This window comes from Primulina eburnea, chromosome 13 (assembly GCF_022965805.1).
Source record: "Primulina eburnea isolate SZY01 chromosome 13, ASM2296580v1, whole genome shotgun sequence".
Taxonomy (NCBI): Eukaryota; Viridiplantae; Streptophyta; class Magnoliopsida; order Lamiales; family Gesneriaceae; genus Primulina; species Primulina eburnea.
In genome coordinates, this window is record NC_133113.1 from 30,426,327 (window position 1) to 30,453,272 (window position 26,946).

Consider the following 26,946-nt stretch of genomic DNA (forward strand, 5'->3'; position numbering starts at 1 on the left):
TTTTATTTCAGTATTTTAGTGAGTATTATTTATTCACATATGTAGGAGGATGAATCTATTTAAGAAATTAAATTTTATAAATAGTTTTCTTTATTATTATTGAAAAATATAAAAGGAAAAATCTGTATATAAAACACGAGTTAATGGTTTTTACACAAATCTCCCAAAGTATCACTACGTGAACCCACTTTCTACCAGTGAGTCTTCCCTCTGTTTTTACAAGATGGCATTTCATTTCAAAGAAATCATCAATGATATATAGCAACACATGATTTCAAGTGACGGTCAGTGCACATCTGTTGCATACTTGGAGGAGAGTGTTGAGAATCAGATTACACTTCCTTTTATCAACTAGGATGTAGTCAATTCAAACGCCTACAACGAAGGGTAAAAGCACTTGCTCACAGTTGTTGTGTCGATTCGGTCTTGAAATTAGGTCAGTGGTCAATGAAGTCTCTGAAGCAAGTTTTCCACCCTTATTTTTTGTTGTGTCGGGCTCAACGACTCCGTCTGCATGATTGTGTTTGCAACAAGAATAACAATAGAAGGAGAGATAGCATTCACCTACATAGTACAGTGTTCTTCAGCGAAGAGAAGGGGGACTCAAATATCAAAGAAGACGCCATCAGGTAACAAAACATGTAGTTCGTAAAAAGATACGTACCCAAACACGACCATTCAAACCAACTGCAATCTCAAAGGCGAGTTTCTTCCCAAGCGTTTCGAGAATTGGGCATGTTGGAGATTTCAGCAACCTGAAATGGTAGTTAAGAGAAAACTGACTAAATAAAGATATCACCGGCTCAATTCTGTCTATAGACGAAGCAAGAATCGTTCATTAACTGAGTACAAAGACACAAGTGGGAAAAAAGACAATCATACATTCTAGATTATCCGGTTGATGATTCAAACATGAATCCATCTTTAAGAGGGCCATATTCTGCTGCTTTCCCACTGGCTATAGAATGCAAAAGGAGAAAAATGATTATTTACACAGATACTGAAACCATATCTTTGTAAACTCAAAACTTGCACACTCAAACATAAGTCTGAGCATAAGCAGTAAAGAAAGGTAAAAATATCAACCATCCATGCATGATAACTCTGGGTTCATGCCAATGTTTGCCTTGACAACACGGACATACAACAAAGTACCAATCTGCAGGCAATAAAAAGTTTCCCACGAGCAAGAATTACGCTCGTGTTAAAAGAGGGCATATCAGCATAGAATCATAACAACGATAAATGAGCACAGAACAACCAGCTTATTTGAATATTTTTCAAGAATATAGTATGCAACATGATGCACTAAGTTATGAGTGCAGAAAACCACTTGTTCATCACAAGCATGATCTCAGTATCTACAGCATACAGATGATGAGGTGTTGAAGGAGCGCAAAATGGAATAACTGGTTCAATCCGTTTAGAGCTTTAAAAAGTCGGCGATCATGTGTTATAAGGAATCACATCAAGAACGAGAAAAAACATACACAACATAAACTTACGTTAAACTTAGGAACGTTCCTCCTGGTTCCACCTTCAAAGGCAAGCACTGGCAAATATGCCACTGTTGGACCTTTTATATCCACAAGAAAATTCTGCCCCAAATAAACAAAGATGGGTGAGCCCACACAATATAATGATACACATATTGTCAAATTATATCAAGATAATCTATATTTAAAAGATAGGCGCGCGGATAGAAAATCATTCTACTCATAAACTTGAAAAAGGAACAAAAGAAAAGCAACAAGTGATTCCTTTCAAGTAAGTGGTACATTTGGAGAACTAAAACAACTAACTTGACTTGCCAGTCTTATTTTAAGTTATTCAAATAAGCATCAGCATGACAAAAGAATTTTTAGACAGATAAGCAACTGATGTGCTTATTTTAACTAGGAAGAGTGCAGTAAATGGGTGACAAGTGATTATCGGGCAAAAAATGATCATATCAAGTAAACCAACTCTCAAGCTATAGTAATGCCTTCACTAATAAGGTTCTACCTTAAGAAGCCAAAACCAATAAAGGCATTCTCTTGATTACTTTCGTAATCAACATTTCATGCAATTGTTTAAAACAAAAGAAATATAACTACGACGAAATAGAGTTATTAAAAAACGTGAAGCATGTATGATATAATCATTTAACATCAAGTAAAGATCCATCAATCAACAGTTGTGTATGAAATACAGTCTGAAATAGCAAGAATACAGTCCGAAATAGCAAGAATGACTTGCAGTGACTACAGTTACCCTTCCAAAACATCAATGCTAAACCAAGAATATTTACATCAGCTTTTGTGTCAACCACTATACCAAGAACATCATCCCCAACACTAGGTGTGTACTGCCAAAAAAAAATTTAGGTCAATAATCATCAAACCCTCGGGTCACCAGATGTAACAAAGAAAACAAATGTTCTTCACAAGAATAACCGTCAAAATTCATTAGGTCACAGAAAGTTAGAACTATTCAAATATAAAATAAGTACAGGCATGGAAAAAAAGAAACAGATGTTAACATGAGAGAGATCTAAAGAAACGTAAACATAAGCAGCAAGGCACATAATTCTTCAGTGCATATTTATATCAACGGGCAAGGTTCATATAGAAAAACATCCAGATTTTTTAGTGAGTGACATGATAATAAATACAACAAACCAGGAAGCAGAACAATCTTTATGACATGCTCCAAAAAAAATATCTCCGAAAGATCACTATGTGGAAAATTAAAAGAAACCTGAGGTCCATAAAGGATTGCTATTTCGCTTCCAGATGCATATCTTATTACAAAAAAAAAATGCTTTCAATCAAGGTTTCAAAGTAAAGAGATCTGCAAGAAATAACATTTATTTTCCATGTTCAAGTCTAATGCTTGCTGCTCTACATGAAAAGCTAGGCATAATTCTGACTTCACAATGTAGACGTGGATGCACATGGGTCATTAGAACTTTACTAAAAATGCAATTATCACTAGTTTGGCGATTGAAAGAGAACTCTACATAAAAGTAAAAAGAAATATGTGCATGTAGCATTCTTATTAAGTATCCAATATTTAAAACTTATTATGGAATGAGCCAATAAGCTAGAATAGGTTCACTCATCACAATTCCTTTTCATACTCATAAGAAGTAAATCACATTAAACTCACCCGTTTATTGGAGCTTTCAATCCAATACTTCTTTGGTTTTGAAAACCTAAGGATTCCTGCTTTCATAACAGAGATCACATCACCATCCTACAAATTAAGACCTATACAATCAACATCTCAAGGAAATATAACTAAGAATATGTAAGGCAACTGACTAAGGAGTTGGCAAAGTTATGAAAATGGGTGAGGGGTACAATATGAAAATGTAAATAGATGATAAAGTGAACAGAGATTAACATTGGACGGGGTAAAATAGAAAAAAAGAATTGAATCTCAAACAAACCCTAGATGAAGAAGGAAACCTGACGGAGGCCACCGCCGAGCTTGATAGTTTGATTTGTCAGATGGGAGAGATCCAACACCACATCCCCTGGAAACTAAATTTTTTTTACAAAAAAAAAAAATTAGGCCACACAAAATCGAGCAACAAACACTATTTTATATGGATATACAAGTACAACTGAATATGATAACATGCCAAAAAAATATTGTCCACGGTACTTACTACTTGTTGATCCACCAAGCTTGCGGGAGAACTTGAGGATTTTGAATCCATTTATCCACGGACGAGTATGATAGATACAGCAATTTATGTAATAGAGGTCTGCTCCGCACCTAAAAAATGGCGAAGTTCTTCTAATCCACGCCTGACCGTCGCCGCCGCTGCTTTTGATGGAGAGAGACTGAGAAGTAAATCAGAGGTGGTGTGTAGATAGGTGAGGTGATTAAGCAGGCCCACGAGCACCAAAAAGCCCAACCTAGCCAGCCCATTTAAAAAGGTCGGGTACCCGAGTCCGAATTAGGCTAGACACGCAATCTCTTACATATATATACTAGTACTAGTATTATATAACTTAAGACATTGAATATGACATGAGTAAGCATGATTGTTATAGGTAACTGAATTAGAAAAATAAAATTATTATCCCTAATAAAAAATACTCGTGTTTAAAAATATGTTCGAATTATTCTTCAAACAAAATTTAAATTTTCTTACAAGATTTTTTGTATAATTTATCGATGGGATTGATAGGTTTTTTCAAACGAGTTTGGATTTATGAGAATTTTAACTTCTGAAGTTCACATTAACATATTCTTTTAAAAAAATTTTGCTATCGCGAATACTAGTTTTAACACGAATAAAAGAAGTTTATTTCATTCTATTAACATGACGATACTTACGCTGATTATAAAGTTACAATATGCTATTTTAGTTCTATAATTATTGAAAAGTTATGTATTAAAGTATTGGTTTAACTCCAACACCTACTTTCTCTAAAGCCATTTTAGTTTTCCTCACACAAAATGTTACATAAAAAATTCTGGATATTTTGGTATCGATTATTGCAGTGTAATTAATTATCAAAATTGATAACTACTCATGTTTTTTTGGTTGTAGTCTACGGTAATAAACTAAAATTTAAACTACGTAAAATTATTTATAAATTGATAAGAAAATTATAATTTAACTTTATAATCGACTGCTTTTACCATTTTTTTTTTTGTAACGGCGACATGTTGGGATTAGGTTCTTTAAAGAAAGATCCCAGCTCACCTGACCCCTTTCCACCTTTTTTTTTTTTCTTTATAATATGATATCAATCAGTAAGTTATATTTTTAAAAGATTTATTATATTACATAACACAGTAGGACATTGCTCAACTGATGAGACGTGCAATAAAATTTGAATCAAATACGAGATAATTTTTTTTTAATAATAGGTTGAGAAAAAAAAAGACAGATACTTCACATATATAATATAAATAAGGAGTATTCGAGAAATTCAATGGGAAAGTAGAAAAGCGTCGTTCTGTTAACAAAAAAAGGCAATAATAAAACACAGTTTTGCATGGAAGTTTGTCATTAAGAGTCTAGCTCTTTATTTCTCTCTCGTTTTGGAAAACAATCACTGGATTTTATCATTGACTTTTTTTTTTGGTAAATAAAAAATACACATGTCATGGATTGAAAATGACTTGCAAACAAAATGCCTGCGTGGAGCCAGGCAAGAAGATGAGAGTGCCATTGTGGATTGACTTCAAACAACAATGAACATTTACTGCTTAATGTGAGAAAAAGTTCAGTTGCAGTTGGGGGGATTTAAGCACTTGTACACAGCAGATGGAGGTTGTTTATAAGTTGGTACACTACTAGCATCTATGTATCTCACTTCGCCCGGCGCATAAGCAAGATCTCTATGCCTGCAAATGTTTGATAAGTTCAGAAATAGCTTCAAATCTGCGAGAACCCAGGATAATAACAGCGAAAAGTATGTGGTTTCTTGAAATGCGTGCCTTCTAAGTTCGAGTCCTACAATACCGGATTGTAGCACGGACAGGTTATCAGAATCCGGGGAGACGATAATAACCGTGTCTTCGGAATATTGTGTTTCAAGAATTGACATGAGTTGCGTCACACGAACAAATACGTCCTGCACACTTTCGTTTGGTGTCCCATCGTCAGTTGGAGGTGGCTTCATATTTGGAGAAAGGCTATCCGAGGCATAGATCTAGACATCGTTTGAAGAGACAAACAAATGATTTTACCTTAGTCGCTTCCACCAAATATCTAGGGGCAAAATGTATAGCGTTCCACATGATCTTTCACGCAAATAAATACATATCTGAATGTGCGGTAGGGTGGTTTCAATATGATTATCTGACCACATGGATTCTGTCACTAGTTATTGGGCGTTACCTCAGAAACAGAATCCAGCTCTTTTCCTTCATATGCTCCCAATCCCCGAGCATCCAAGAAGCTATATTCTGGTACTATATGACTGTAGATAACTTTGAAAAGGCTCTGGTAAGAACAGCTCATTCCAAATGTATTTAAACAATTCAAATGGTCATTTCTAAACTAGATTCGTTCTAAATAAAATAAGCTCCAAAAACGAAGAAAAAAGTTATTCATTAGTCATACAAGCAAATGTATAAAGAGAACAGGTTCCGTATTCAAGGTTGGACTTACAGTTTTGATGTTTTAACTCGAAGGCATTGCGGAACCAATTTTAATTTTAATTTTAATGCAATTCTTTTTAAAATATAAAGTTTTGGGTGGTTGTGACTTGACACATTTTGAACAATGAAACTTATATTTTAAAAAGAATTGCATTAAAATTAAAATTAAAATTGGTTCCGCAATGCCTTCGAGTTAAAACAAATTCAGTCATGTGACTGTTTAGTTGAGTTGAAGCATTCCCAAATTAGTTACAGATTGGTAGCCGATATTTTTGCTTGAATAAGACAGTCCTTGTTACCTTAGTCGTTCCTATCTTGTAGCACTTAATCAGTCATGTAACTCCTTAATTTTCTGATAAGTAGTTGTATCATCTGCTATTTAATTGAATAAAATATTAGTGCAAGCGGTACAACTGCATTACAAAAATCCTCTGTTCTTATTACCCTTTTTCTGTTTCTTCGGCAGTCAAGGACTTGAAAAAGTCTTTATCACCACGATTTTTGAAAATAAAACGAGAATGGTGCATCGTGATATAAGAAATGAAGCATACATCATAATTCGAGTATCCCGGATATGAAGCTTGAGTTGTGGAGAACATAGAGCTTGAATTCAAAAGTACTCAGTTCCGTTAACAATTTCAGGATATGTTATGGTCACATATTTCAATACTACATTACAGTTGTTGCTACGGATTCAGTCACAAGAAAAGATATATAGAAAGAAGATTAGCAAAAATAGGCAATTTTCATGTAGATTAACAAGCAAGTCTCGGACGAGTGCCTAAGCCCTCATAGTCAAAGCATAAGATCGCCTAAGCCCTCATAGTCAAAGCATAAGATCGTGCCACTCTCTTGTCCATATTTTGGAAAAACTCCCCCTAACAATTTGCACTTAAGGATCTCTTTTACCCGAAATCGCAAAAGCGCGTATTCCATGAACGAGCAATAGTAAGAGGCTAACTATTTAGACAATTGTGAATGCTTAAACATCAAAACCACAACACTGAAGGTGGCAGACCATCAGACTCCACATCCAACAGTTATCACCTCGTGCCAGATTTATAACAATGTCGGGGACGATATTTGATTTTAAATCCAATATAACTTCACTGAGAAGCATATGCGAACAAACAAATTAATACCAAAAATCATCGTCTGTTACCTTCTACCGACACCATTAACTGCTGCAATTATCTCAGCAGCTTGGTACGCCCTCTGAGTTATAGAAGGCCAAATCCAGCAGTTGCCTTCACATGCCCCCATTGATTTCAAAGCCAATGCAGCTTTCACAGTCTGTTTCTTCCCTATCTCCGATAACCCATTATCCATCGATGTTTTAGTCACTGGGTTCGTGTTAATGATTCCCGAACTCTCATATTCTGACTCCCCTGCTCTCACCAGATAGTACCTACATCCATTCCACAAAAAGCCATAATCACTAAGTACACAGATGCTGCAAACCAAGAGGAGCAGACCCAAACTTTAGCTCGGGTGAGGTGAATTAAATGTATTAAAATGACGAAACTTGCATGTCTTTTGAGAAAATTTACAAATGAAAGGGACGACAACTCATGCGACTGTCCAGCAAACTGAGTAACACTAAATCATTACAACCAACAAATTCTAAAACAGATTGATTAACTACACGATATCAGCAAAAGGAATCATTTTTTAAAATGGGTTCACCAGGATTCAAAGAGTAGCATATCAAACACATGAAAAATGCTACTCCCATGATCGATTCCAGAAAATAGAGTCAATATCAATTATCAAGAATAAAATACAGAATAGACTTGTCTTTGCATGAACGTAATGCAGACAATTACTTATTGACAAGGCGAAAAGGGGGCATCTGAAAGAGTCCACGTGCTTGGGAAACTGGTAAAGCTACGGGGTTTGCAACATTTATTGGATTATTACTAAGTTGAGGAGATATGATGAAAGGGGTGACAGCAATGGACAGAGAAGCGAGAAAGTCGCGACGGCTGAAGGATGCGACTGGGAAAAGTTTATGAGTCGGCGAAAATGGGGGAATAGATGAATTGGAAGTCGATGAGGTTGCAGGTTTCGAAGATACGAACGTTGATGCAGGCATTGCGTTCGTAAGATGAAGTGCTTTTTAGAATCTTCGGGCATTGGATTTGAAGGCTGTGAACACAAATGTCTACGCATGTATAATTACATATTAATCCTTCGAAGGCAAAGATATTTACAGTGTGCTGTGACTTTATTAAAATTTAAAAATAAATAATTAAAAATATAAAATGAGGGCTGAATTTGTACTCAGATCACAGAAGTGAATTTCATGTATATGGTGATTTTTTTTGAGAGAAAAACTGATTTCATTATATCATACACATATCTGTGTGTACAACATTTGTCAAGAATATTGAAACCACCGAGTAAATCCAAGCAAAAACATAAAACATGCGCTACTTTATTGGCAGAGCACGAACAATAGTGAATAAGATCTTCAAGCTTGTGATTGCAAACTTCCCTTGATCATAGAAACAATCATAGCATCCAAAGAAAAAGAGAAGGTGGAGATTTAATGAAGGATTTACAATAATAGTTTTCATGGGATATGCCCTGCTTCTATGCACACACATGCTGTTTTTGATTAACTCTTCTCCATGCATGTTAAGATTTCATTCAATAATTTGAACAAGAATGAGAAAAGTTTTTATGATGTTTCGTGATGTTCTAATCGGTACAAGACTTTAGGGTAACAGGTTTGTTCGAGGACGACGCAGGTGACTTCAGTAGCCGCTCCCAAGTATAACGTAAATCTTAAATTGGATGGTCTCAGCATTTTGAAAAGGAAAGAAACTAACAGATAGGAGTATGGATAATTTACGTGTTGAGATTCTAACCTTTACGTGTGATTATTATTTTTTAAAATACTTTTTGAATTACATTCGGATAGCTCATATTCAATTCCATGTAGAAAATGTGTTAAAAACTCATAATCTCCAGCCATACGAACGATGCAACAAAATTAGGCTTACCGAATGTGTTCAAAACTCATAATCTCCAGCCACACGAACGATGCAACAAAATTAGACTTGTCGCTACAACATTCATATCAAACGGCCCAAATATCATTAAGTCTAAGAAACGAGAAATTGACAAGCCATTTGGATTATGCGAAATTTGTTCACAGATGAAGAGCATTCCAAATTTTTGCAGACGTCAAAAATCATGTATGGTAAAAGTTGGCAATCAGAAATACAGCAAGCAAAGTTATCATAACATAGAAGTACTAAAATGAATAAAGTCATGTCGACTTGGCCTCGTTCTTCCCAGCGTTCCCCTCCAGTTCTCTCCTTAGCTGCAAGGAAAAATCATCATTGAGATCATCATCATCCCAATCATCTTCCCATTGCTGCAGCGCTTCTTTGGCTTCTTCTTTATCCTCCAACTCTAAAAATTTCATCGCCATGAGCATAAAAAACACAGAAAATGCACAAAATAGTATCAGATATATTTGGAGTCTCATTCAAAGAACTAAGTTCGACCAGAAAGGAGACCACTGAACAATCCAATGAACCGCCAATTTGTTCTACAATCTAGCTACAGAAATTATCGCCTCAGGTATGAAGAAGAAAGAGAGGCAAAAAACTGACAAAAATATTAACCATCGAAATACAATGTTTGTTTTATTTCCATAAATAAAAAAGAAACAAGTGAGTTGATTATGGTAATTCATTATCCATTCGTCTTATTTGTCAAATAACTGAAATATGAATCAAAATTCAAATCACTGAAAACATATGAGCTGACAATTCATACATGACCATATATTCATTAACTTTTGCTATTATTGCTAAGCATGACTTAAATTTCATATAAACATCCAATGCAGTAAATGGATCATGATAATTGATGGACAATGGCAGTAAAACTTAATGAAGGGATTGACCTACTAGTCTTAGGGATGAAATAAAGGGAAAACTTATGAAACCAGTAAAGCTTTACAACTAGTAAAACTACAAAATCTGCTAAGCCACCAATCACAAATAAAATTATTAAATGCTAATTGATACAGCTCTTGCAGCTCACCATTACTAAGATTAGACACTTCAACTAATCTTATTTTTATAGTTCAAGATTTGATTCCATTGTCATTGAAATATGCCTCAAGGACTACACATAACCTCAGAACTAATTCTCAAGGCTAAGAAGTACGAAATACCTATCCAACAGCCTATTTTCTAATTATATGCAGTAAAAACTCACAACTCCCTGCAGCATAAGCAAGCAAAACTAAATAAAACAAACGCAGAATCAGATGAAACTTGCTCAGATTATGCAGGACAAAGGACTCAAATTTGCATATTTTGGACGAATCTCAACATAGCTTGAATTAAGCAACAAGTTTCAATACTAGAACGCCAGCCCATAAAAAAATTGAAAAGAAAACATTCAAGACAACCAAACCCATCCATAAAATGTGCAATATTCAAATAAATGATTGTAAAACTCTTATGAATACACAAAAATATAGGCAATGGTTCGAAAATTTACCGTAATCAATTTCAAACTCTTCAAACTCGTCATCGTCTTCAAATAGATCCATTTTCGCTTCTTCTGTTGCTGGCTTTGGTTGTTCAGTCGCCATTCCTACTCTGTGTAACGCATATAAACCTCAGTATCCCAACATATAACATCATTTGAAGCATATCTCAACCAAAAAAGAGAGACGTTATTTACAGCATACACATGTATTCAACGTTTAATATACAGAGTAAATAAGAAAATTCAGTTCAAAACCTATTCCAAATCTACCTTGTTGCGGTTAAAATAAAATTGTTCGCAGATTCACGGATACCAGAGAACCTGAGAAATACGAAAGGAATCAACTTGCTGGATTATACCACAGATTTGGATATAGCTTTTCTAACCCTAGAAGGCAATTTTAACTGGAGCTCCAATTTAGGGAACACAAAAGAGCAAACGATGTCGTATAACATCATCGGTCGGTCCATAGATTTCACATGGCCCTCCTAGAAGTTGGAAATTGCAAAATAGCCCACTACTAATTGGCGACTGATTAAGTCTCTTGTGAGACGATCTCACGAATCTTTATCTGTGAGACTGATCAACCCTACCGATATTCAAAATAAAAAGTAATACTCATAGCATAAAAAGTAATACTTTTTCATGGATGACTCAAATAAGAGATCTGTCTCACAAAATACGACTCGTTAGACCGTTTCACACAAAACTTTTACCTGGACGGCTTTCTTATGCATCGTTGGTAGCCTGGTAACTTATAGGTAAGGTAAGATAAGCGCGGTTTTGTTTCTAATTTATTTTGATATTTGTTGTAGAATAAAAATAATTTCATAATTTAAATAAAAATAGAGGTAAACATGTTAGCTATAAATCGAAATACCTGATCGCGACAATATGAGAAGGTCACAATGCTTGATCAATGGATATAACAACTTCAATACATTATGGCTCAGTTTGGTAAGTAATATTATTGTTGGATTGTTTATTAATCTTGTGTTTGCTTTCATTTATTAATTTGACATTGACTACCACTGTTTGACTTGAGACTGAATCCATGCTTTCTTGATGGATAATATTTATCCACCTACACCAAAAATGAAAAAAACCCAAAATAGCCCTTAATGTTAATTTAAAAATGCCCAAAATGCTTCTATCTTCCCACACTTAACACTGCAACTCTTCACATTTGCCCACTCGATCTTCAATCTCTCTCCCGATTCTTCAATCTATCACATCCTAAAAATCAAACGAACCCTATATATTATGGAGTGACAATGAAATGAATGTATAGATCATTCATAAAAGATAATAAAATAGGATAAATATAATGTGAGGCGTCTGTCGGCTCGATTCATATATTTTTGTTATAAAAAATTAAAATATAATATCCGTCTCACTAAAATTCGTGTGGATCTACAAACGGCCAATGAAGACAGATGAGTGGGTTGATTTAGGTGATATTCACCATATTAAACTTACGACAGACTATAATATTTTTTTTTAATTATAAATTTGAATTTAATAAATTATATTAGTCTTGTGCCGGCTAATGCGACATGATTCACCAGTTTGTTGAGACTTGAAGCTGCACACAAAAAATGCCGGGCCCGGGCCCTCACATGATATACGCACTCGGGTCGGGCCAGGCGCTCCTCATTGCTACTAACGGGCGGTTCGGGCCACACCACTGCGTTGTGTACACGATCAATTCCTTCTTCGGGCCGGACATGGGTTCGTTCGCCGAGTGGTTAACTTCCACGCTGGGTTTGGGCCAGGCTCTAGGCTCCTCCGTCGAGCCGTGGATACACGACCCCTTGTACTATGTTCTGATTTTGGGTCTTCCTTTGACGATGCTATATTGTTGGGCTTCAAGAATTCTCCTCCAAAAGGGTCTTCTTGCTTCCGTTTCTGGGGTCGGTATATGAATGAAGGAAAGAGTGATTATGCAAGAACTATCATTTTTCTAGCAAATTTTCAGCTGAATTTAGTTCAATTATGGATGCTTCATGATTTCTGATTATTCGTAGCTATAAATTTTTGAATATTTCGCAGCATATATTATCGTGTGATCGTGATTCTGAATCGTGGTTGTTGACAAAGAAAGTAATTACTGATCTAGGGTGGACTCGGGTTTTCGGATGAAGTCACACGGTATTCCATAGTAGCAGGAAAGAATACTTGGCTGCGTGCAGCAGCATCTTAGCGAACTCTTCTTTGGTCTTTATAAAAATATGTATGCAACTTGAGGTAGAAATTTAGTAAAGATGGAACTAAAATTCGAAATCATAGCTCATCATTTAGACAACACTTGCTCGTATAAACCAGTAGGAAAATTTTAGAGTTAGAGGCCTACTTCCAATCCATGCCATCGCTGTAATTCTGTCACCATACTTCACATTTTGAAGTTGGGCTCCCCTCCCAAAAGGATCGAGATATTTATTTTGATTATTTTTGAAGGTTCATACTTTAGTATCTATTTTACATATAGAAGGTATCTGGATGGCTGAAAAAGCTTAATATGTGGTTGATTTGAAAAAACTTGCTGTCGGTGGTTGATCTCGCGAAAAGGCCAACAAATTTTTTATGACTCGTTTATTATTCGTAATGTTAATCTTTTTGATCCCTTGTATTATTATCATCATATTGAATGAAAAATTAAGGACTGCAAATGCATTACAAGATCCTTGGATATATATAACCATCTATTTTAGAAGTCGAAATCTTGTTAAGTGTATCAATAAAAGCTTATAGCCTATTAATTATCAAGAATTTCATGGTTCAGATACCGCTAACGAGGAGACAATGCTTCTTGTTGTTATCTGCGGGATCATTATCACATTTTTTCTTGGATCACTTGTTTGAGGTAATACACTATTGGAGTATATGTCCGCCCAACAGCCAATAGTTGGTTGATTTTAATAGATATTCTGAGTATTTTGTATTTCGAATATTAGTATTATAATTAGCAATCTTTCTCTTCATACTCATGCAAATGGTATTGATAAAAACCGCGGGGGTTGCTATAGTCCATTTAGAAGTCTTTAAGCTATTGTTCCTGGTCATTGGTGTGGTTAGGGTACAAATTTGGGGAAGCATGGTATTCTAACATATACACCAATCTATGCGAACCTATGGCTTCTATCTGAAACTTTTATGGTAATTATTTGTAGTGGTTAAGTATTGTTAATGGAGGGGTCTTTTTGTGGGTTGAATTAAAGGCAAAATATATATGTAGAAACAGAACTGGCGGGATAGGGGTGAAGGCGACAGGGCTGAAGGGTAGCAGAGTATTTCAAAATTAAGCTGGAGATCTATCGATAGGCTTCGTGTCGAGCTGAACAAAGGGCACCATAGTTAGTAAATTTGCGTCTTTGTTGATTGAGCTTTGATATTTTGTTTCTCGTTATTGTTTAAAATTGCTTTCCTACTTCCAATATTCATTTGCATATGCACATACATTTCTTTCTTGTTGGTGACTCATTTAGTTTACAGGAAAATGGACATTCTACAATGTACACTTGGATCTTAAGCACCGGTTGGTGGAAGAGCCGAGCCCCGATCAACCCTGATGCTGTTGTTGTAATTGCCGTTCTGTGCACAATCTTAATCTGTGGTTTTATTTATATCAACAGGTTTTACTTGATCTGTCTTATGCAACCATATAACCATGCTTCATTGGGTTTCAAGAATTGTTGTTTAGAAGCTTGTTATTTATGATTGTCGAGCAGATTGAAACCCTTGGAATCACTGAGAAAACGAACCGAAAGATCCACCAGATTAACCGTCATAGTCGCAATCGTTTACTGCCTATGGTGTGCGATTCAGATTTATTTGGTTAAACCTCCTCGACCAGCTGTCGGGGAAGAGGCTGATCTTGGAGTTCTAGTGTTTCTTGGTATTTACTTTTTCTTGCCTCAGTGGTTGTGCATTCTTTCGATGAATCCAAAGGAGTTTCAAGGTTCGACTGAGCAACTTCCACTTTAGCAACCATGTAATATAGTGTGTTAGTAGGATTGTGTTGGGATCCGTGGAACACGTGAAATCAGGTTTGGTATTATCGTGTAAAAATTGAATTAAATGTAATGTTTTTTTTATTTGCAACAATATTATAAAATTATTCGAAATAAAATTTAATACTGAGATGTTTTTGTACTCCAGGCAATTTGGCTATGGAAGAAGTTTTTGGTTCAAAATATATTTGAGTAGGTCTATCACGAATTTTTATCGTCAATATTACTGATATTCACAATAAAAAGTAATACTGTTAGCATAAAAAATAATATTTTTTCATGGATGACCCAAATAAGATATCTGTCTAACAAAATACGACTCGTGAAATTGTCTTACACAAGTTTTTGTCAATGTATTTTTATTCTTTTATGGATGAAAATAATATTTTAAAATAAAATATTTTGAAGATGATCAAATCTAACTTTCCCTAAGTTTCCTGAAACCACAGTTTAGATTAGATGGTGGTTGACTAAATATTTGTTTGAGCACTTTATAATGTTAAAAACTATCCTTAAACTGTTAATATTTTGTATGATCCCATGGATTCGATACAAATTACTACAGTTATACTCGGTTCAAAATATATATAAAAAATCTGAATAAAAAGATTATAATGTATATAAAATTTTAATTTAAAATTATATAAATTACGAAGAAATCTCTATTTGTCTTACTTTTTTTACATGAACCTCGTGACATTTTATAATTATTCAAAAATCCAAAAAAAATTATAATATTCTAAAATCTAAAACAATGATTAATTGAGTCTATCAGTCAGTGAGAACAAATTGTCTATTCAATTGTATTTTTGCAAAATATATATATATATATATATATATATATTCATTTAAATAATTGTCTATAAATAACATATATTTATCACTCATATTATATATAAATCTACTTCGATCGGGTGTATAAGATTGTAGGAAGAAAATGAAAATATTAAATTAAGGTTGTTATTTATATAAGTCAAACAACACAAATAATTATGTTAACGAACAGCTTTTCATCTCTCCCGCTGTAAATGACCTTGGCTTTTTTTCTTTTCTGCAGCCGTTACTTCCCCGCAGTATCAACTTTCGATCTCTACGACATTAATTTCCGAATTCAATTCATAAACATACGCATATATAGATACACACTAGACTTATAGATATATAAGGAAGCAAGGTGTCTGCGTGTGCGATCAGCAATGGAGGGTGGTGGATTCTCGCGCCAAAATGTGGAGCCAGCCCATGATTTTCCTACGACCGTCCACCAGAAGCGCTGTTTCTGTTTCATTTTCCGGAGGAACACCTACGATTACGAATCCCGCCCCGCCGTCGGGGTGTCATGGTGGCAGAAGATACGGCCGTCTCTGGAGGAGATCCGTGCAGGGAACTCGATCTTGGCCCTTGGACTGGACGCGCTGAAGAGAATCCGCGAGTGGTCGGAGATCCTGGCGGGTCCGAGATGGAAGACCTTCATCCGCCGTTTCAACCGGGACAGACAAAGCAGCAAGCACTTGAATTTCCACTACGACCCGCTGAGCTACGCCATGAATTTCGACGAGGGGCCGGGGCAGAACGGTCATTTCGACGACGACGGGGAGGATAGATACTTCTCGCGGAACTTCTCGTCCAGGTACGCCAAGGGTTCCATGGATCTCGGCAAATGCGCGCCTAGCACCGTTTAACAAGCGCCGTGCATGCTAATGTGCGCGGGTAGCCCTGAATCATTACCATCCCGACATTTCTTGTGCAGGCACTCCAGAGGTTCTACGGAACCCGGCAAGAATGGGCCATGCTTGGCCAACATGCCCCGGGAGTGGAGCTTATCGTTTTTTTTTTTTTTTGCTTTTTTACTTTTGAATTATTACAATTTTTTCTTTTTGGATATTCGTGTTGGTTTCAGGTTAAGATTCACGTGTTCTTTTATTTTCCATTTGCGTGTGTTATGTTAAAAGCTTAGTTAATCATGTAAAGGAAGTATATTGAAGATTTGTATGTAAATAAAGTTGGTGTGGAAATAATGGGGTCAAATCTGTAAGTTGAAACGTTCCCATCTCTGTTTTATTTATAATAATGATTAATGCCAATGCATTTTCTTGAAAACATAGGCATATATATATATATATATATATAAAATAGACACACACAATATAATTACACACGATTATATGTTGTTTTTATAATTTGTATTAGATTATTTAGTGACGTGTATCCAAGTCACAAACTTTTGTTTGCATGTTTTAGAGAAGTATAGAATTCTCGTAAAAAAAGAGTATATAATTTATCATTAAATATTCAATCTAATTCAACCAGATGTGGTTTCATCCAAAAAACATATTAAAGCCAACCCAAAGAATTTTGGCAAAATCTTGTATTAGACGGTCTCACGGGTCGTATTTGTGATGCAGATCTATTATTTGAGTCATTCATAAAAAAATATTATTTTTTATGCTAAGAGTATTACTTTTAATATCGATAGGGTTGATCCGCCTCAAATTAAGATCCGTGAGACGGTCTCACATGATCGAGACCCACTCAAAAATCTTTTGATCAATCCAGACTTTTGTTTATATGTCTTTTCTCATCCATTTACAAGCTCCATTAATTTTTAATCTTTTATAATTTTTATTATTATTATTCAATTCACATCCATTTTAAATTTTTAACATTATTTTTTTATCAAGTCAATTATTTTTTCTAACTTAATTTCTTTGCACTCATTTTTTTGGACATATGATATCAATTTTTAATGGGATTTTAGTTGTAGGTACGACTTAGCTTTTTTCATTATATTTTTATAAATATCTATTTCAACATGTACAAATATAAATTTCCATTGTAATAATTAAATATATCATCGGTTATTTTTCTAAATGTAACATAATAATTAAAAAAAAGCCTGGACGTATGCCAAGATTCGGTCGTTCACCTCTCCGTTCCTGCGGTTATCACGCTGCAAATATTACATCTTCCTGAACAGGTTCCCTGTCAATATCTCAACTTCGCTATGGGCTCCGTAGTACTAGTTCATCAGTGTGCTCGTTTTATCTATGTACTGTTCTTTGTGGCTTTCTGCGGTTTCGAGAAAGGTTTCGTAACCATCTACTATGAGATCAGGATCGTAAGCATCAGCCAAGATCTTATGGGAGGACTCGTTGTTTTGTTCTGTTTTGTTTTGTTTGTTGAACAACCTGAATAGTGGCTCGAATAGCACCTTGGGATATATACATTGGCTTCTCCCACGTCCTCTCCATGGAATCGGGGAATTCTCCTAACTTCAGGAATCTGGGCATATCGGCTGGTGCTCCCGTTTTACCAAATTCGACAGCCATCGAGTTAAAGGGTGGCAAACTGGAGACATTTGGAACTTATTGCCTTGTGAGGCTCGCGATCTGCATGAACCAACGCCTAGAGTATCACCGAACAAGTAATCCACAAAAAAACTTTGAATTTCCTGAAAATTCAGAGTATTGTTACTTCTATCAGGTTACCCTGACTTCGTGATCCATCATCCATGATGCGCGCTCGTCGTCCGGTGTAGTCCATAGGCGCCACTGTTCTAGGTCAAAGTTTTAAAAAGCAAGAAGCCCTTGAGCGCGGACGTCGAGCTCCAAGCTTTCCAAGATTATGCAAGATTATGCGTGAAAAATCATTTTTTGTTTTTAGTGTAATTTTAATTATCTCAAACTAATAAATAGATAAAATAATACATAAATATGATAAATTTAAGTGTGATGCATTAATTTTCATATTTATAAAATATAAAAATCTTAAAATTACAATCCTTATTTGTTTTTGCAACTAAACCACATTAAAAAATGTTAAATATTTGTCAAATCATTATCAGACATGCTTAATTATAATTAAAAAATAAATATCTAAATTATAAACTTAATTTATTATTTTAAAATAAAAAGACATATCTTCAAAATAAAAAATTTAAAAATAAATAGATGCGATTAATTGTACTTAAGCACACTTATTAAACGTCTTAATTACGCTTAATTCGATCAAACTATAATTTAACCACTTTTATCTGAATCGATGCGTTCTTGTCGGGCTTAAGCGGAGATAATAGGGACTTTTTAGAGGGAAAACGAGGCAATCCACGTAACCATTTTCTTCAAATTTAATATCCCACACAGACTCAAGTACCCGTACATCGGCTGGATGGAGACATGGATTTTTCGTTGACACAACCTTCCCTTTAACCACACATGTTGTCTCATCCACTTTATGAAAATATGGCTGATAGGTGCACTGTAGCTCAGACTTGGTCATGATTATTCTATCATAAACCTGGAACATGGGGGAACAAATCCATCATTTCCCCAATTTACATTCACACACATGGAAAGCCATTGACACACACAACCCAATGTATTATATATATATAATCCAACACTTAACAATGTAGTTCGAGTTTTCGAGTTCCGGACCCATACAGAAAATCCTCGATGGAGTTACAAGAACTCTATGACCATTCATCATGTTCTGATTCGTTAATCTCTTCAAAATTGATGAAGTAAGATTATGATCATTTTGACTGATAATGCGAGACTCATTCTTGATAAAAGACAGACAGAGGTTCATAACAAGAGGATGGTAACTTGTGCATCTTCCGCAGAACTAACAAAGCTGTATTTACGTCTAATGTGCTAAGAATATGGAAAAGATCGTTGTCGACTGAAGCAAGACTCAACTTCTGGGTATGCACAAGTGAGTGAAGCTGATAAAGGACCTCGTAATCTAAACTGAAATCTGAACTGTTAATCACAATTAGAACTAAATTTGGAGACAAAGGTACATCTTTCTCGTAGCATGGAAGGCAGGAATATCATGTCTAAGCTCGAAATTTTTCTTCAATCTTCCAACAAAGACAAGATAAATATCCAAGTCATGACTCCACACTTGAAAAATCAGTTGTGCGGACCCAAAGAAAGTCAAAGTCCTCCTTGCAGATATGATTCCGGTCTGTACTAAATCTTGAGGTAATATTTGACCCAGAGACCTTTTTTAAAAAAATTGAGAGTTTGAGCAATACTGAAATTTATTTTATATGTGTGTGTTATTTAGTCTATTTATTCATTTATTGAGATAATTAAAAATTTAAAAACGTTTTTTTTGTTTAAACTCGTACTTCACCCGTTTAAATAAACTAGTAAAACTTGAAACTTGGTCTCAACACTTCATCACGTTTTGGGTTTTTTTAGATTGATAAATATTTATGTATATACATATAAAAGCACACATTTATAAGCTGTATGTTAAATTGTTTTTTTTTTATTTTATTTAAAGACAATAAATGATTTTCTATTTTGTAAAAGGATATTAAAACAAATTCCCAAATGCCACATTTTTCTTTTGTTTTTTGAAAGAATATGTCTAAGTGAATTTTTTTAATCCAAACGCATACGACATATTGTGAATTATAAATTGACAAAATTGGAACTTTTCCACGAGATTATCTGAACTCTTATGATATCCATTTTCTTGTCCGACTAATAGAGAACTGTTAACAAAAATAAGCATATTATAGATTCTTGCGATCCTTTTGATGGTTGATATGTCAATTATATCACCTTTTAAAGTATAAAATAATTAAAATCATTTACCTAATTTATGCGAGACAACTTTCAAATGCTTAACAATAATTTAACGGCATGTGCAGATCTCACGTGAGATGGTTCGATCTGATCTATATTTATGGTGAAAAATAATTATTTTGACATAAAAGCAATATTTTTTCTTGAGTCGGATTGGATTGGTGATCCGTATCATAAATTAACTTTAACTTGTGATCTCATGTGAACGATCATTATAAAATGAGATATCTAACAAACATATATATAATAAAATATTATCCGAGTAATGGAGATAATTAAAAATATTTTCCTCGTAATCTTCATCCTGGAGATAAACAATCCCATGCTCCTCATCATCTCTAAAGTACAATCTCTTAACAAACGTTCCAATTCCCAACTTAGAAAACAAGAAACTTAGGCACACCCAAAAGTAAGCCATTCAACATGTCATCATCTTTGATCTATGGCAAAGATGGAATTTACAGATCCCCGAGGCCTCCCATTTCCATCCCCAAAGATCCCACGATGTCTATGATTCCATTCCTCTTCAGAGATATTTCTGCGATTTCGAAAATCCCTGCACTTGTTGATGCTGAAACTGGAGTTAATTTGACATTTTCTGATCTCAGAACACAAGTTTTCAAGCTCTCACTAGCCCTTCTGAATCTCAACATTTCCAAGAATGATGTAGTTCTAATATTGTCCCCGAATTCGGTCCTATTCCCTGTCTGTTTCTTGGCAATCTTGTCCATTGGTGCCATAGCTGCACCCGCTAATCCACAGTATACCGTCAATGAGCTAACCAAACAAGTCCATGACTCGAACCCGAGACTTGTCATCACAGTCCATGAACTCTATGATCAGGGGCGGATTTAGTGTAGGGCGAACGGGGGCCACGGCCCCCCCAAAAAATTTTAAAAAAATTTTTAGTATATAGATCGGCGACGGTTATTGAAAAACCGTCGCTAATTTGCGACGGTTATTGAAAAACCGTCGCTAAATTGCGACGGTTATTGTCCAAACCGTCGCTAAATTGCGACGGTAATTGTCAAAACCGTCGCTATATTGCGACGGTTATTATCAAAGTAGAATTTTTGTCTTCTCCTTTCTAAATTTTTGTTTGTCTTTTGTAAGCGGCCCCCTCAGTATCGAAATCCTAGATCCGCCTCTATCTATGATAAGATCAAGAATTTCGGTCTTCCTTGTGTTATGTTAAGTCCCAAGACTTCAACTTTTACTGATAGGACAACAAATAATCCAATTTGGTATTTTCAAGAGTTGATGAAATCTAATGATACATCCGAAGTACTAACATGGCCATCGGTTTTACAAACTGATGCTGCAGCAATTTTGTATTCCTCCGGTACGACAGGAACGAGCAAAGGCGTCGTTCTAACACACAGGAACTTCATCGCCTCGGCCTTGATGACCACATCAGATCAAGAAACGTTTAACGATTCAAAGAACGTGTTTTTGTGCTTTCTCCCTATGTTTCACGTATTTGGCCTGTCGACTATTCTATATGCACAGCTGCAGAGAGGTAATACAGTGGTCGTTATGGCACGTTATGAGATCGAGAAAGTGTTGATGGCTGTGGAGACGTATGAGGTGACACATTTGTATGTTGTGCCCCCGGTGATTGTAGCGTTTGTTAAACAGAGTGAGATCGTCAAGCGGTACGACGTTTCATGCTTAAGAGAGATCGGTACTGGTGCTGCACCTTTGGGAAAGGATGTGATGGAAGGGTGTGCTAAAATTTTCCCACAAGCTGCTTTATATCAGGTGGCGTGATATACCCTTTCAAAAATTGCTTTTTTTTTTTTGCATTAAGATTAGGCTGCTTAAGCTTTTGAACCAGACTTTTGGAACTATTTCACATAACTAAGAAGTGAGGGCGGGAGAGGGCTAGCTATATGGACCCTACACAGATATCATTGTAAGATAAATGCCACATTTTCATTGAAGTGTCACAAACTAATTGTTCTATTGTGCCTTGGGGCAGGGCTATGGCATGACAGAAACATGTGGGGTAATTTCAGTAGAGAGTAAAAAAGCCACGACCTCTCGCCACTCCGGTTCCACCGGAGTTCTTGATCCAGGAGTTGAAGCTCAAATAATCGATATACATGCAATGAAACCTCTCCCACCTTCCAAGACAGGGGAAATTCAGATTCGTGGGCTAAACGTAATGCAAGGTAGGTGAATTTTTTCCATTAAAAGGTTCTAATCAAGATCAACGGCTCTTTCCCTGAGCTGGAGTTGATGTATTTGTTGATTTTATAGGTTACTTCAAGAACCAAAAGGCGACCTCTGAAACTATAGATGATCAAGGTTGGTTACGCACCGGAGATCTCGGCTATTTTGATGAGGAGGGACAACTTTTTGTTGTGGACCGCATAAAAGAGCTTATTAAATGTAATGGATTTCAGGTAACTTGATCTTAACCAGCTGCATCATCTTCAAATTAGTCATATTTGATATTTCCTGAATGTGTGTGATATATCTATCACCAATAAAATGAACTTCTTAAGCTTTTAATTTGCTGGAACATGTTGTGAATTATATTTTGGGTGCTGAAGGTTGCATCAGCAGAGCTAGAAGAGTTGCTTCTTAGCCATCCTAAAATAAAAGACGCTGCTGTTATTGGGTAAGCACTTATTTCCTGTTAGATATACAACCCATTATGCTCATAATTGGGTCATTTGTAAAATTCACGTTCCAGATGTTCATTCCTAAGCATGAGAGGAGTGTGTTAGTTGTCCCATATCGATTGGATAAATACCTGGTAGTTGTATATATGGTCTTGGACAATCCTCCTCCATTGAACTAGTTTTTGGGGTTGAGTTAGGTCCAAGTTCAAATCTTTAATATTTCCTTATATAATATCAAATGAGAAATATATTGTGCCAAAAAAGAGCAAAAAATCTGTAACTTTGAAACAATTCAAGTTGAGATAGGCTGAATGAAGATTGCAAATTTTGAAAGGTTAGCAGATGCTGAAACTGGTGAGGTCCCAATTGCCTATGTTGTCCCATCATTTATCAACTCACTCGCGGAAGAAGAAGTTAAGAAATTTGTAGCACAACAGGTAATGCACGAGAATACTATACTTCAGACATGTTTGACGAAAAATTTAAGACATCCATCGTGTGATACTAAATAAGAATATCTTAGTAATAACCAGGAACATAGATGCACTTTGCTTGAAAGTATTAAGATACAAAATAAAATTTTTATTAAATTTCTAATTTCAATATTGTTCAATATATGGCATTAATTCTTGAGTTTTTTTTTTCTAATTTGTTTTCTATTTGGTATTATGGTGACAGGTTGCACCCTTCAAAAGATTGAGGAAAGTGATATTTGTCGACGAAATCCCAAAGTCGGCCTCTGGAAAGATTTTGAGGAGGGAACTTAAGCAAAAATTGATATCTAAACTGTAAATTGAGATGATTTTCATATAATTTAAGCAAAGTCGATAATGGTATAAAGGGAGGACATGTTGTGTTCCATTGAGCGTGGTTGATTTGGTAATATTTGAGGTAATTAAAAAATAATGTTGTAAGAAAAACAAGATTTATTGGTATACGCATGTAAGCTGAATCAAAAGTATGTTTCAAAGTGTGAACCCATGTCATATACATGTATATGGGGAGATCTCCAAAAATCGCCCTTTCCATGTGTCCGATTCTTGTTTTTCATATTTCACAATATCGTTTGAAAATTTCTTCCGACCTGATCCATCCGATACCTTAGTATCCAATCTTTGTTTTTAGAGTGGTATCCAGTCTTCTGTCGTTCATGAGATGACCAAGAAAAATACAATAATATGACATAATATGTTTAGAGTATGTCTTTTGTGAGTTGTGACTCACATATCTTTATTTGTGAGATAGGTCAACCATATTCATATTTGACATAAAAAATAATATTTTTGACATAAAAATAATATTTTTTCATTGGTAACATCACGTCCCGAGCCTGGGCCCGCGCATGCGTGACTGCACAATGGGCCCATATAGCAACTACTCTGTATTCGTCCTCGTTTTACTAAAATAATTAACCCAAGTTGCTATAGAAGTCCATTGTAAGTCATTATAAACTCATTTTAAATATTTTATTTCTAATATGTGGGACAAGGGTATCACAATCACCCCTCCTCCAGAACGCGACGTACTCATCGCAGCCTGACCACTCGATCCACCAGCACCGAGAATCTAGAGGTGGCTCCTACAGGTTCAAGAGATGGCTCCCGTCATGTAGCACTTTGCCCCGCATGTTCAAGAGGTGGCTTTCATGCACGTAGCACTTTGTCCCGCATAGAACTTATTTCCCGGTGTTCCTTGTTGTTGACCAGCTCTGATACCATTTTGTCACGCCCCGAGCCTGGGCCCACGTATGCGTGACTGCACAATGACCCCTATAGCAACTACTTTGTATTCGTCCTCGTTTTACGAAAATGATTAACCCAAGTTGCTATAGAAGTCTATTGTAAGCCATTATAAACTCATTTTAAATCTTTTATTTCTAATATGTGGGAAAAATGTATCACAGATAACACTTAGAAGATCTGTCTCACAAAATTGATCAATGTCACTGTCTTACAAAATTTTTTGCGATATGTTTATAGGTATGCATGGCATGGTAAGCGATATTTTTATGTGGCATCACTCTCCATATTTAGCAAATATAACTTATTAAATACAAGAAACACCTGATGTCAAGTTTTTTTAAAATGTTGGATTTTCCCAAACATATAAGTGATGAATCCAGACTATTGTACGTAACCAACCCATCGTGTATAAAAGAAAAACAATCCCATTAATCGATAAGATGTTACGATTCCAGTTTCATTTCTACGTGCATCCCTAACTCAAAATCTGGATCAATAGGAATCATCAACCTTATTCATTAATCCTAGCATAAATCCAACTTGCAACCATCTTTTGTTACGGAAAGCAAGTTCATCCTGATCGAAACATATGGTCTAAAGAGGGAAATTTTACTTCTTGACCCCGGGCCATGTATTTCAATACTTCGATTATATAAAATAAAATTCTCGATGTAGCATAGTTTGTTAGAACTAGCTTAAATCAATTAGCCTATGCTACATGTCCTTAGCCTTTAAGACAACAAATGTTTGTAGTAATCATTGCAACTAGTAGCTAAGGTGTAATCAACATTGAGACACATTCAAGCTATTTAAACGTGACAAACGAGAGAAGGAATTTTAGATAAAGAATCCAACATATGAAATACATAAAGTCGACCAAAAATTATTAGGCAAATTAATTTGTTTGTTTAAACAAAATACAATGTTTGGGATTATCACATAAGTGTCAAACAATGTGTTTCATAACAAGTGAACTTCGGATAAAAAGACGATGCAAGTAAACGACGATAGAAAAAGTATGCAAGTCGGATTCATCCTTAAACATTCTACGTTTGAACATGTCAGAAATCATATCAAGAAAATACTCTCACGCTAACTAGTTTCTATTATTATATTCTCTGCAAGAACGCCCCTTTCATCGTTTTCACCGGAAGTGTTCAAAGAAAATTTCCCTTTTTTGGACCATAACCAAATCTTGGAAACTGATAGGCTGTCGCCACTTCCCCTACCATTGATGACTCGCGTCCCATCTCCATCTTTATTACACGAACATCGGTCGGCTTCGTATCGAGCTTTCACCTTCATTAGATTATCCCCATTGTCACCAACAATGTACTGAAATGCACCCATTGAATAACATCTTCTTGCATGAAGATTGCCACTGCTGATAATACCCGCATCTTCCTGCTTCTTGTCATCCTGATCTAATCCTTTGCTCGTGCCTCTCAACTTGCCAAGCCTAACAGAAAAGACCGCTTCACGGCCCTTTTCGAGTGTACTTTTTGATGACTTCTGTTCCGAACAGGACTCGTTCTTGCCATCCATGTATGACAAATCCAATTGTTCTAACGAGACGTTTGTAATGGGGGTTCTACATAAAGGGCATGTTGAGTTTGACATAAGCCATGTTTCTATGCAATGGATATGAAACGCATGGCTACAATCAGGGAGCAATTTGAGCTTGTCGCTGTTTGAGAATTCACACAAGCAAACTGCACAATCAAATGGTTCTTTCGACCCTATTATTTCTATATAGTAGAAGACCGGCAGAACATCGACCAGAGACTGATCGAGGCCTGAGTCGTGCAACCGGAAGAGTTGCTGCAATCGCCCTTGGAAAATGCTGGAATTGGAGGCGTCTGGAAACGATCTGTTGGAGTGGGAAACTGAAGAAAATGCGGGCCTTTTCGTGAAGCCTCGGATTACAAACTTGAGCATACCGAATATAAAGAAAACAATGGCAAGAATCACTACAAGTAGAAGGCCTATCGGGCTAATTCTATTCATGGATGTGCAAATTCTGTTAAAGGGTTGCTTTATTTTAAGGAAATGTCGGGATTTCTTTAAAGATTTGAAGTAGTTGACAAGTTTCCCGTAGGGACAAAGCAGCTCAAACAGGTGAAGATATTCAAGAATGAATTCTGTATATTGAACTTTGCGAAAGAGAGTTAAAAGGAATCGAATCTATCTATAAGAATTTAAGATAAATGTTTTGGTATAACAAAATTAACACAAACTAATTGTCAGAGTAATCGAGTCGTGATTGAACCCTTGAAAGAAACATGTTCTTGAAATCTTGGAAAAAAGGAAGACTAAAAGGTGGGATTTAGTTAGA

General features: G+C 35.6%; 7 protein-coding genes and 2 pseudogenes across 13 annotated transcripts; 3 read left to right on the forward strand and 6 right to left on the reverse strand.

Moving 5' to 3' along the window:
• Positions 1–110: 110 nt before the first annotated feature.
• Positions 111–3,856, reverse strand: LOC140810081 (uncharacterized). The gene is given in 9 exon segments (XM_073167890.1): positions 111–564; positions 665–755; positions 883–958; positions 1,087–1,159; positions 1,506–1,598; positions 2,291–2,347; positions 3,151–3,237; positions 3,453–3,527; positions 3,656–3,856. Coding segments are annotated over 9 exon segments (723 nt in total). The 5' UTR covers positions 3,707–3,856; the 3' UTR covers positions 111–444.
• A 1,375-nt stretch (positions 3,857–5,231) lies between these two features.
• On the reverse strand, positions 5,232–8,319 carry LOC140809271 (uncharacterized). The gene is made up of 5 exons (XM_073166848.1): positions 7,938–8,319; positions 7,274–7,519; positions 5,849–5,930; positions 5,446–5,660; positions 5,232–5,352 (listed from the first exon to the last, which is right to left on the reverse strand). The coding sequence occupies exons 1-5, from the start codon at positions 8,204–8,206 to the stop codon at positions 5,232–5,234; spliced, it is 933 nt and encodes a 310-aa protein (XP_073022949.1). The 5' UTR covers positions 8,207–8,319.
• A 907-nt stretch (positions 8,320–9,226) lies between these two features.
• LOC140809270 (protein DELETION OF SUV3 SUPPRESSOR 1(I)-like) lies at positions 9,227–11,100 on the reverse strand. 6 transcript variants are annotated; one of them, XM_073166841.1, is made up of 3 exons: positions 10,951–11,100; positions 10,639–10,739; positions 9,227–9,534 (listed from the first exon to the last, which is right to left on the reverse strand). In XM_073166841.1, the coding sequence occupies exons 2-3, from the start codon at positions 10,730–10,732 to the stop codon at positions 9,389–9,391; spliced, it is 240 nt and encodes a 79-aa protein (XP_073022942.1). In that variant the 5' UTR covers positions 10,733–10,739; positions 10,951–11,100; the 3' UTR covers positions 9,227–9,388. The 6 variants fall into 6 exon arrangements, with proteins under 6 accessions (XP_073022942.1, XP_073022945.1, XP_073022948.1 ...); XM_073166844.1 differs by having other exon boundaries at positions 10,885–11,076; XM_073166847.1 differs by having other exon boundaries at positions 10,639–10,734; positions 10,951–11,060.
• A 1,078-nt stretch (positions 11,101–12,178) lies between these two features.
• On the forward strand, positions 12,179–14,769 carry LOC140809971 (uncharacterized). 2 transcript variants are annotated; one of them, XM_073167758.1, is made up of 4 exons: positions 12,179–12,542; positions 13,412–13,492; positions 14,122–14,261; positions 14,355–14,769. In XM_073167758.1, exons 1-4 carry the CDS (start codon positions 12,228–12,230, stop codon positions 14,611–14,613), a joined length of 795 nt encoding a protein of 264 aa, XP_073023859.1. In that variant the 5' UTR covers positions 12,179–12,227; the 3' UTR covers positions 14,614–14,769. The 2 variants fall into 2 exon arrangements, with proteins under 2 accessions (XP_073023859.1, XP_073023860.1); XM_073167759.1 differs by having other exon boundaries at positions 14,358–14,769.
• Positions 14,770–15,835: 1,066 nt separating this feature from the next.
• Positions 15,836–16,541, forward strand: LOC140810469 (uncharacterized). Its single transcript, XM_073168323.1, has 3 exons — positions 15,836–16,266; positions 16,387–16,397; positions 16,537–16,541. The coding sequence occupies exons 1-3, from the start codon at positions 15,836–15,838 to the stop codon at positions 16,539–16,541; spliced, it is 447 nt and encodes a 148-aa protein (XP_073024424.1).
• Positions 16,542–17,520: 979 nt separating this feature from the next.
• LOC140810470 (probable RNA-dependent RNA polymerase 2) lies at positions 17,521–18,796 on the reverse strand (annotated as a pseudogene).
• A 128-nt stretch (positions 18,797–18,924) lies between these two features.
• On the reverse strand, positions 18,925–20,122 carry LOC140810471 (RNA-dependent RNA polymerase 2-like; annotated as a pseudogene).
• A 437-nt stretch (positions 20,123–20,559) lies between these two features.
• LOC140809639 (probable CoA ligase CCL7) lies at positions 20,560–23,810 on the forward strand. The gene is made up of 7 exons (XM_073167327.1): positions 20,560–21,061; positions 21,353–22,000; positions 22,221–22,413; positions 22,502–22,647; positions 22,798–22,865; positions 23,204–23,306; positions 23,548–23,810. Exons 1-7 carry the CDS (start codon positions 20,663–20,665, stop codon positions 23,659–23,661), a joined length of 1,671 nt encoding a protein of 556 aa, XP_073023428.1. The 5' UTR covers positions 20,560–20,662; the 3' UTR covers positions 23,662–23,810.
• A 1,831-nt stretch (positions 23,811–25,641) lies between these two features.
• Positions 25,642–26,946, reverse strand: LOC140810075 (RING-H2 finger protein ATL46-like). Its single transcript, XM_073167887.1, has one exon. It carries the CDS (start codon positions 26,616–26,618, stop codon positions 25,704–25,706), a length of 915 nt encoding a protein of 304 aa, XP_073023988.1. The 5' UTR covers positions 26,619–26,946; the 3' UTR covers positions 25,642–25,703.

What these genes read in the sequence shown, in the direction of transcription:
- LOC140809271 (XM_073166848.1), bottom strand. Translation starts at nt 8,206, where the DNA reads ATGCCTGCATCAACGTTCGTATCTTCGAAACCTGCAACCTCATCGACT. An exon ending in CCTTTTCGCCTTGTCAATAA is followed by an intron (nt 7,520 to 7,937) that starts GTAATTGTCTGC and finishes GAATGGATGTAG; the next exon opens with GTACTATCTGGTGAGAGCAG. An exon ending in GTTAATGGTGTCGGTAGAAG is followed by an intron (nt 5,931 to 7,273) that starts GTAACAGACGAT and finishes AGTTATCTACAG; the next exon opens with TCATATAGTACCAGAATATA.
- LOC140809270 (XM_073166841.1), bottom strand. Translation starts at nt 10,732, where the DNA reads ATGGCGACTGAACAACCAAAGCCAGCAACAGAAGAAGCGAAAATGGAT. An exon ending in AGAGTTTGAAATTGATTACG is followed by an intron (nt 9,535 to 10,638) that starts GTAAATTTTCGA and finishes TGAAATTTTTAG; the next exon opens with AGTTGGAGGATAAAGAAGAA.
- LOC140809971 (XM_073167758.1), top strand. Translation starts at nt 12,228, where the DNA reads ATGCCGGGCCCGGGCCCTCACATGATATACGCACTCGGGTCGGGCCAG. An exon ending in TTCTTGCTTCCGTTTCTGGG is followed by an intron (nt 12,543 to 13,411) that starts GTCGGTATATGA and finishes TTCATGGTTCAG; the next exon opens with ATACCGCTAACGAGGAGACA. An exon ending in GGTTTTATTTATATCAACAG is followed by an intron (nt 14,262 to 14,354) that starts GTTTTACTTGAT and finishes ATGATTGTCGAG; the next exon opens with CAGATTGAAACCCTTGGAAT.
- LOC140810469 (XM_073168323.1), top strand. Translation starts at nt 15,836, where the DNA reads ATGGAGGGTGGTGGATTCTCGCGCCAAAATGTGGAGCCAGCCCATGAT.
- LOC140809639 (XM_073167327.1), top strand. Translation starts at nt 20,663, where the DNA reads ATGTCATCATCTTTGATCTATGGCAAAGATGGAATTTACAGATCCCCG. An exon ending in ACCCGAGACTTGTCATCACA is followed by an intron (nt 21,062 to 21,352) that starts GTCCATGAACTC and finishes GTCTTTTGTAAG; the next exon opens with CGGCCCCCTCAGTATCGAAA. An exon ending in TTAAATGTAATGGATTTCAG is followed by an intron (nt 22,648 to 22,797) that starts GTAACTTGATCT and finishes TGGGTGCTGAAG; the next exon opens with GTTGCATCAGCAGAGCTAGA.
- LOC140810075 (XM_073167887.1), bottom strand. Translation starts at nt 26,618, where the DNA reads ATGAATAGAATTAGCCCGATAGGCCTTCTACTTGTAGTGATTCTTGCC.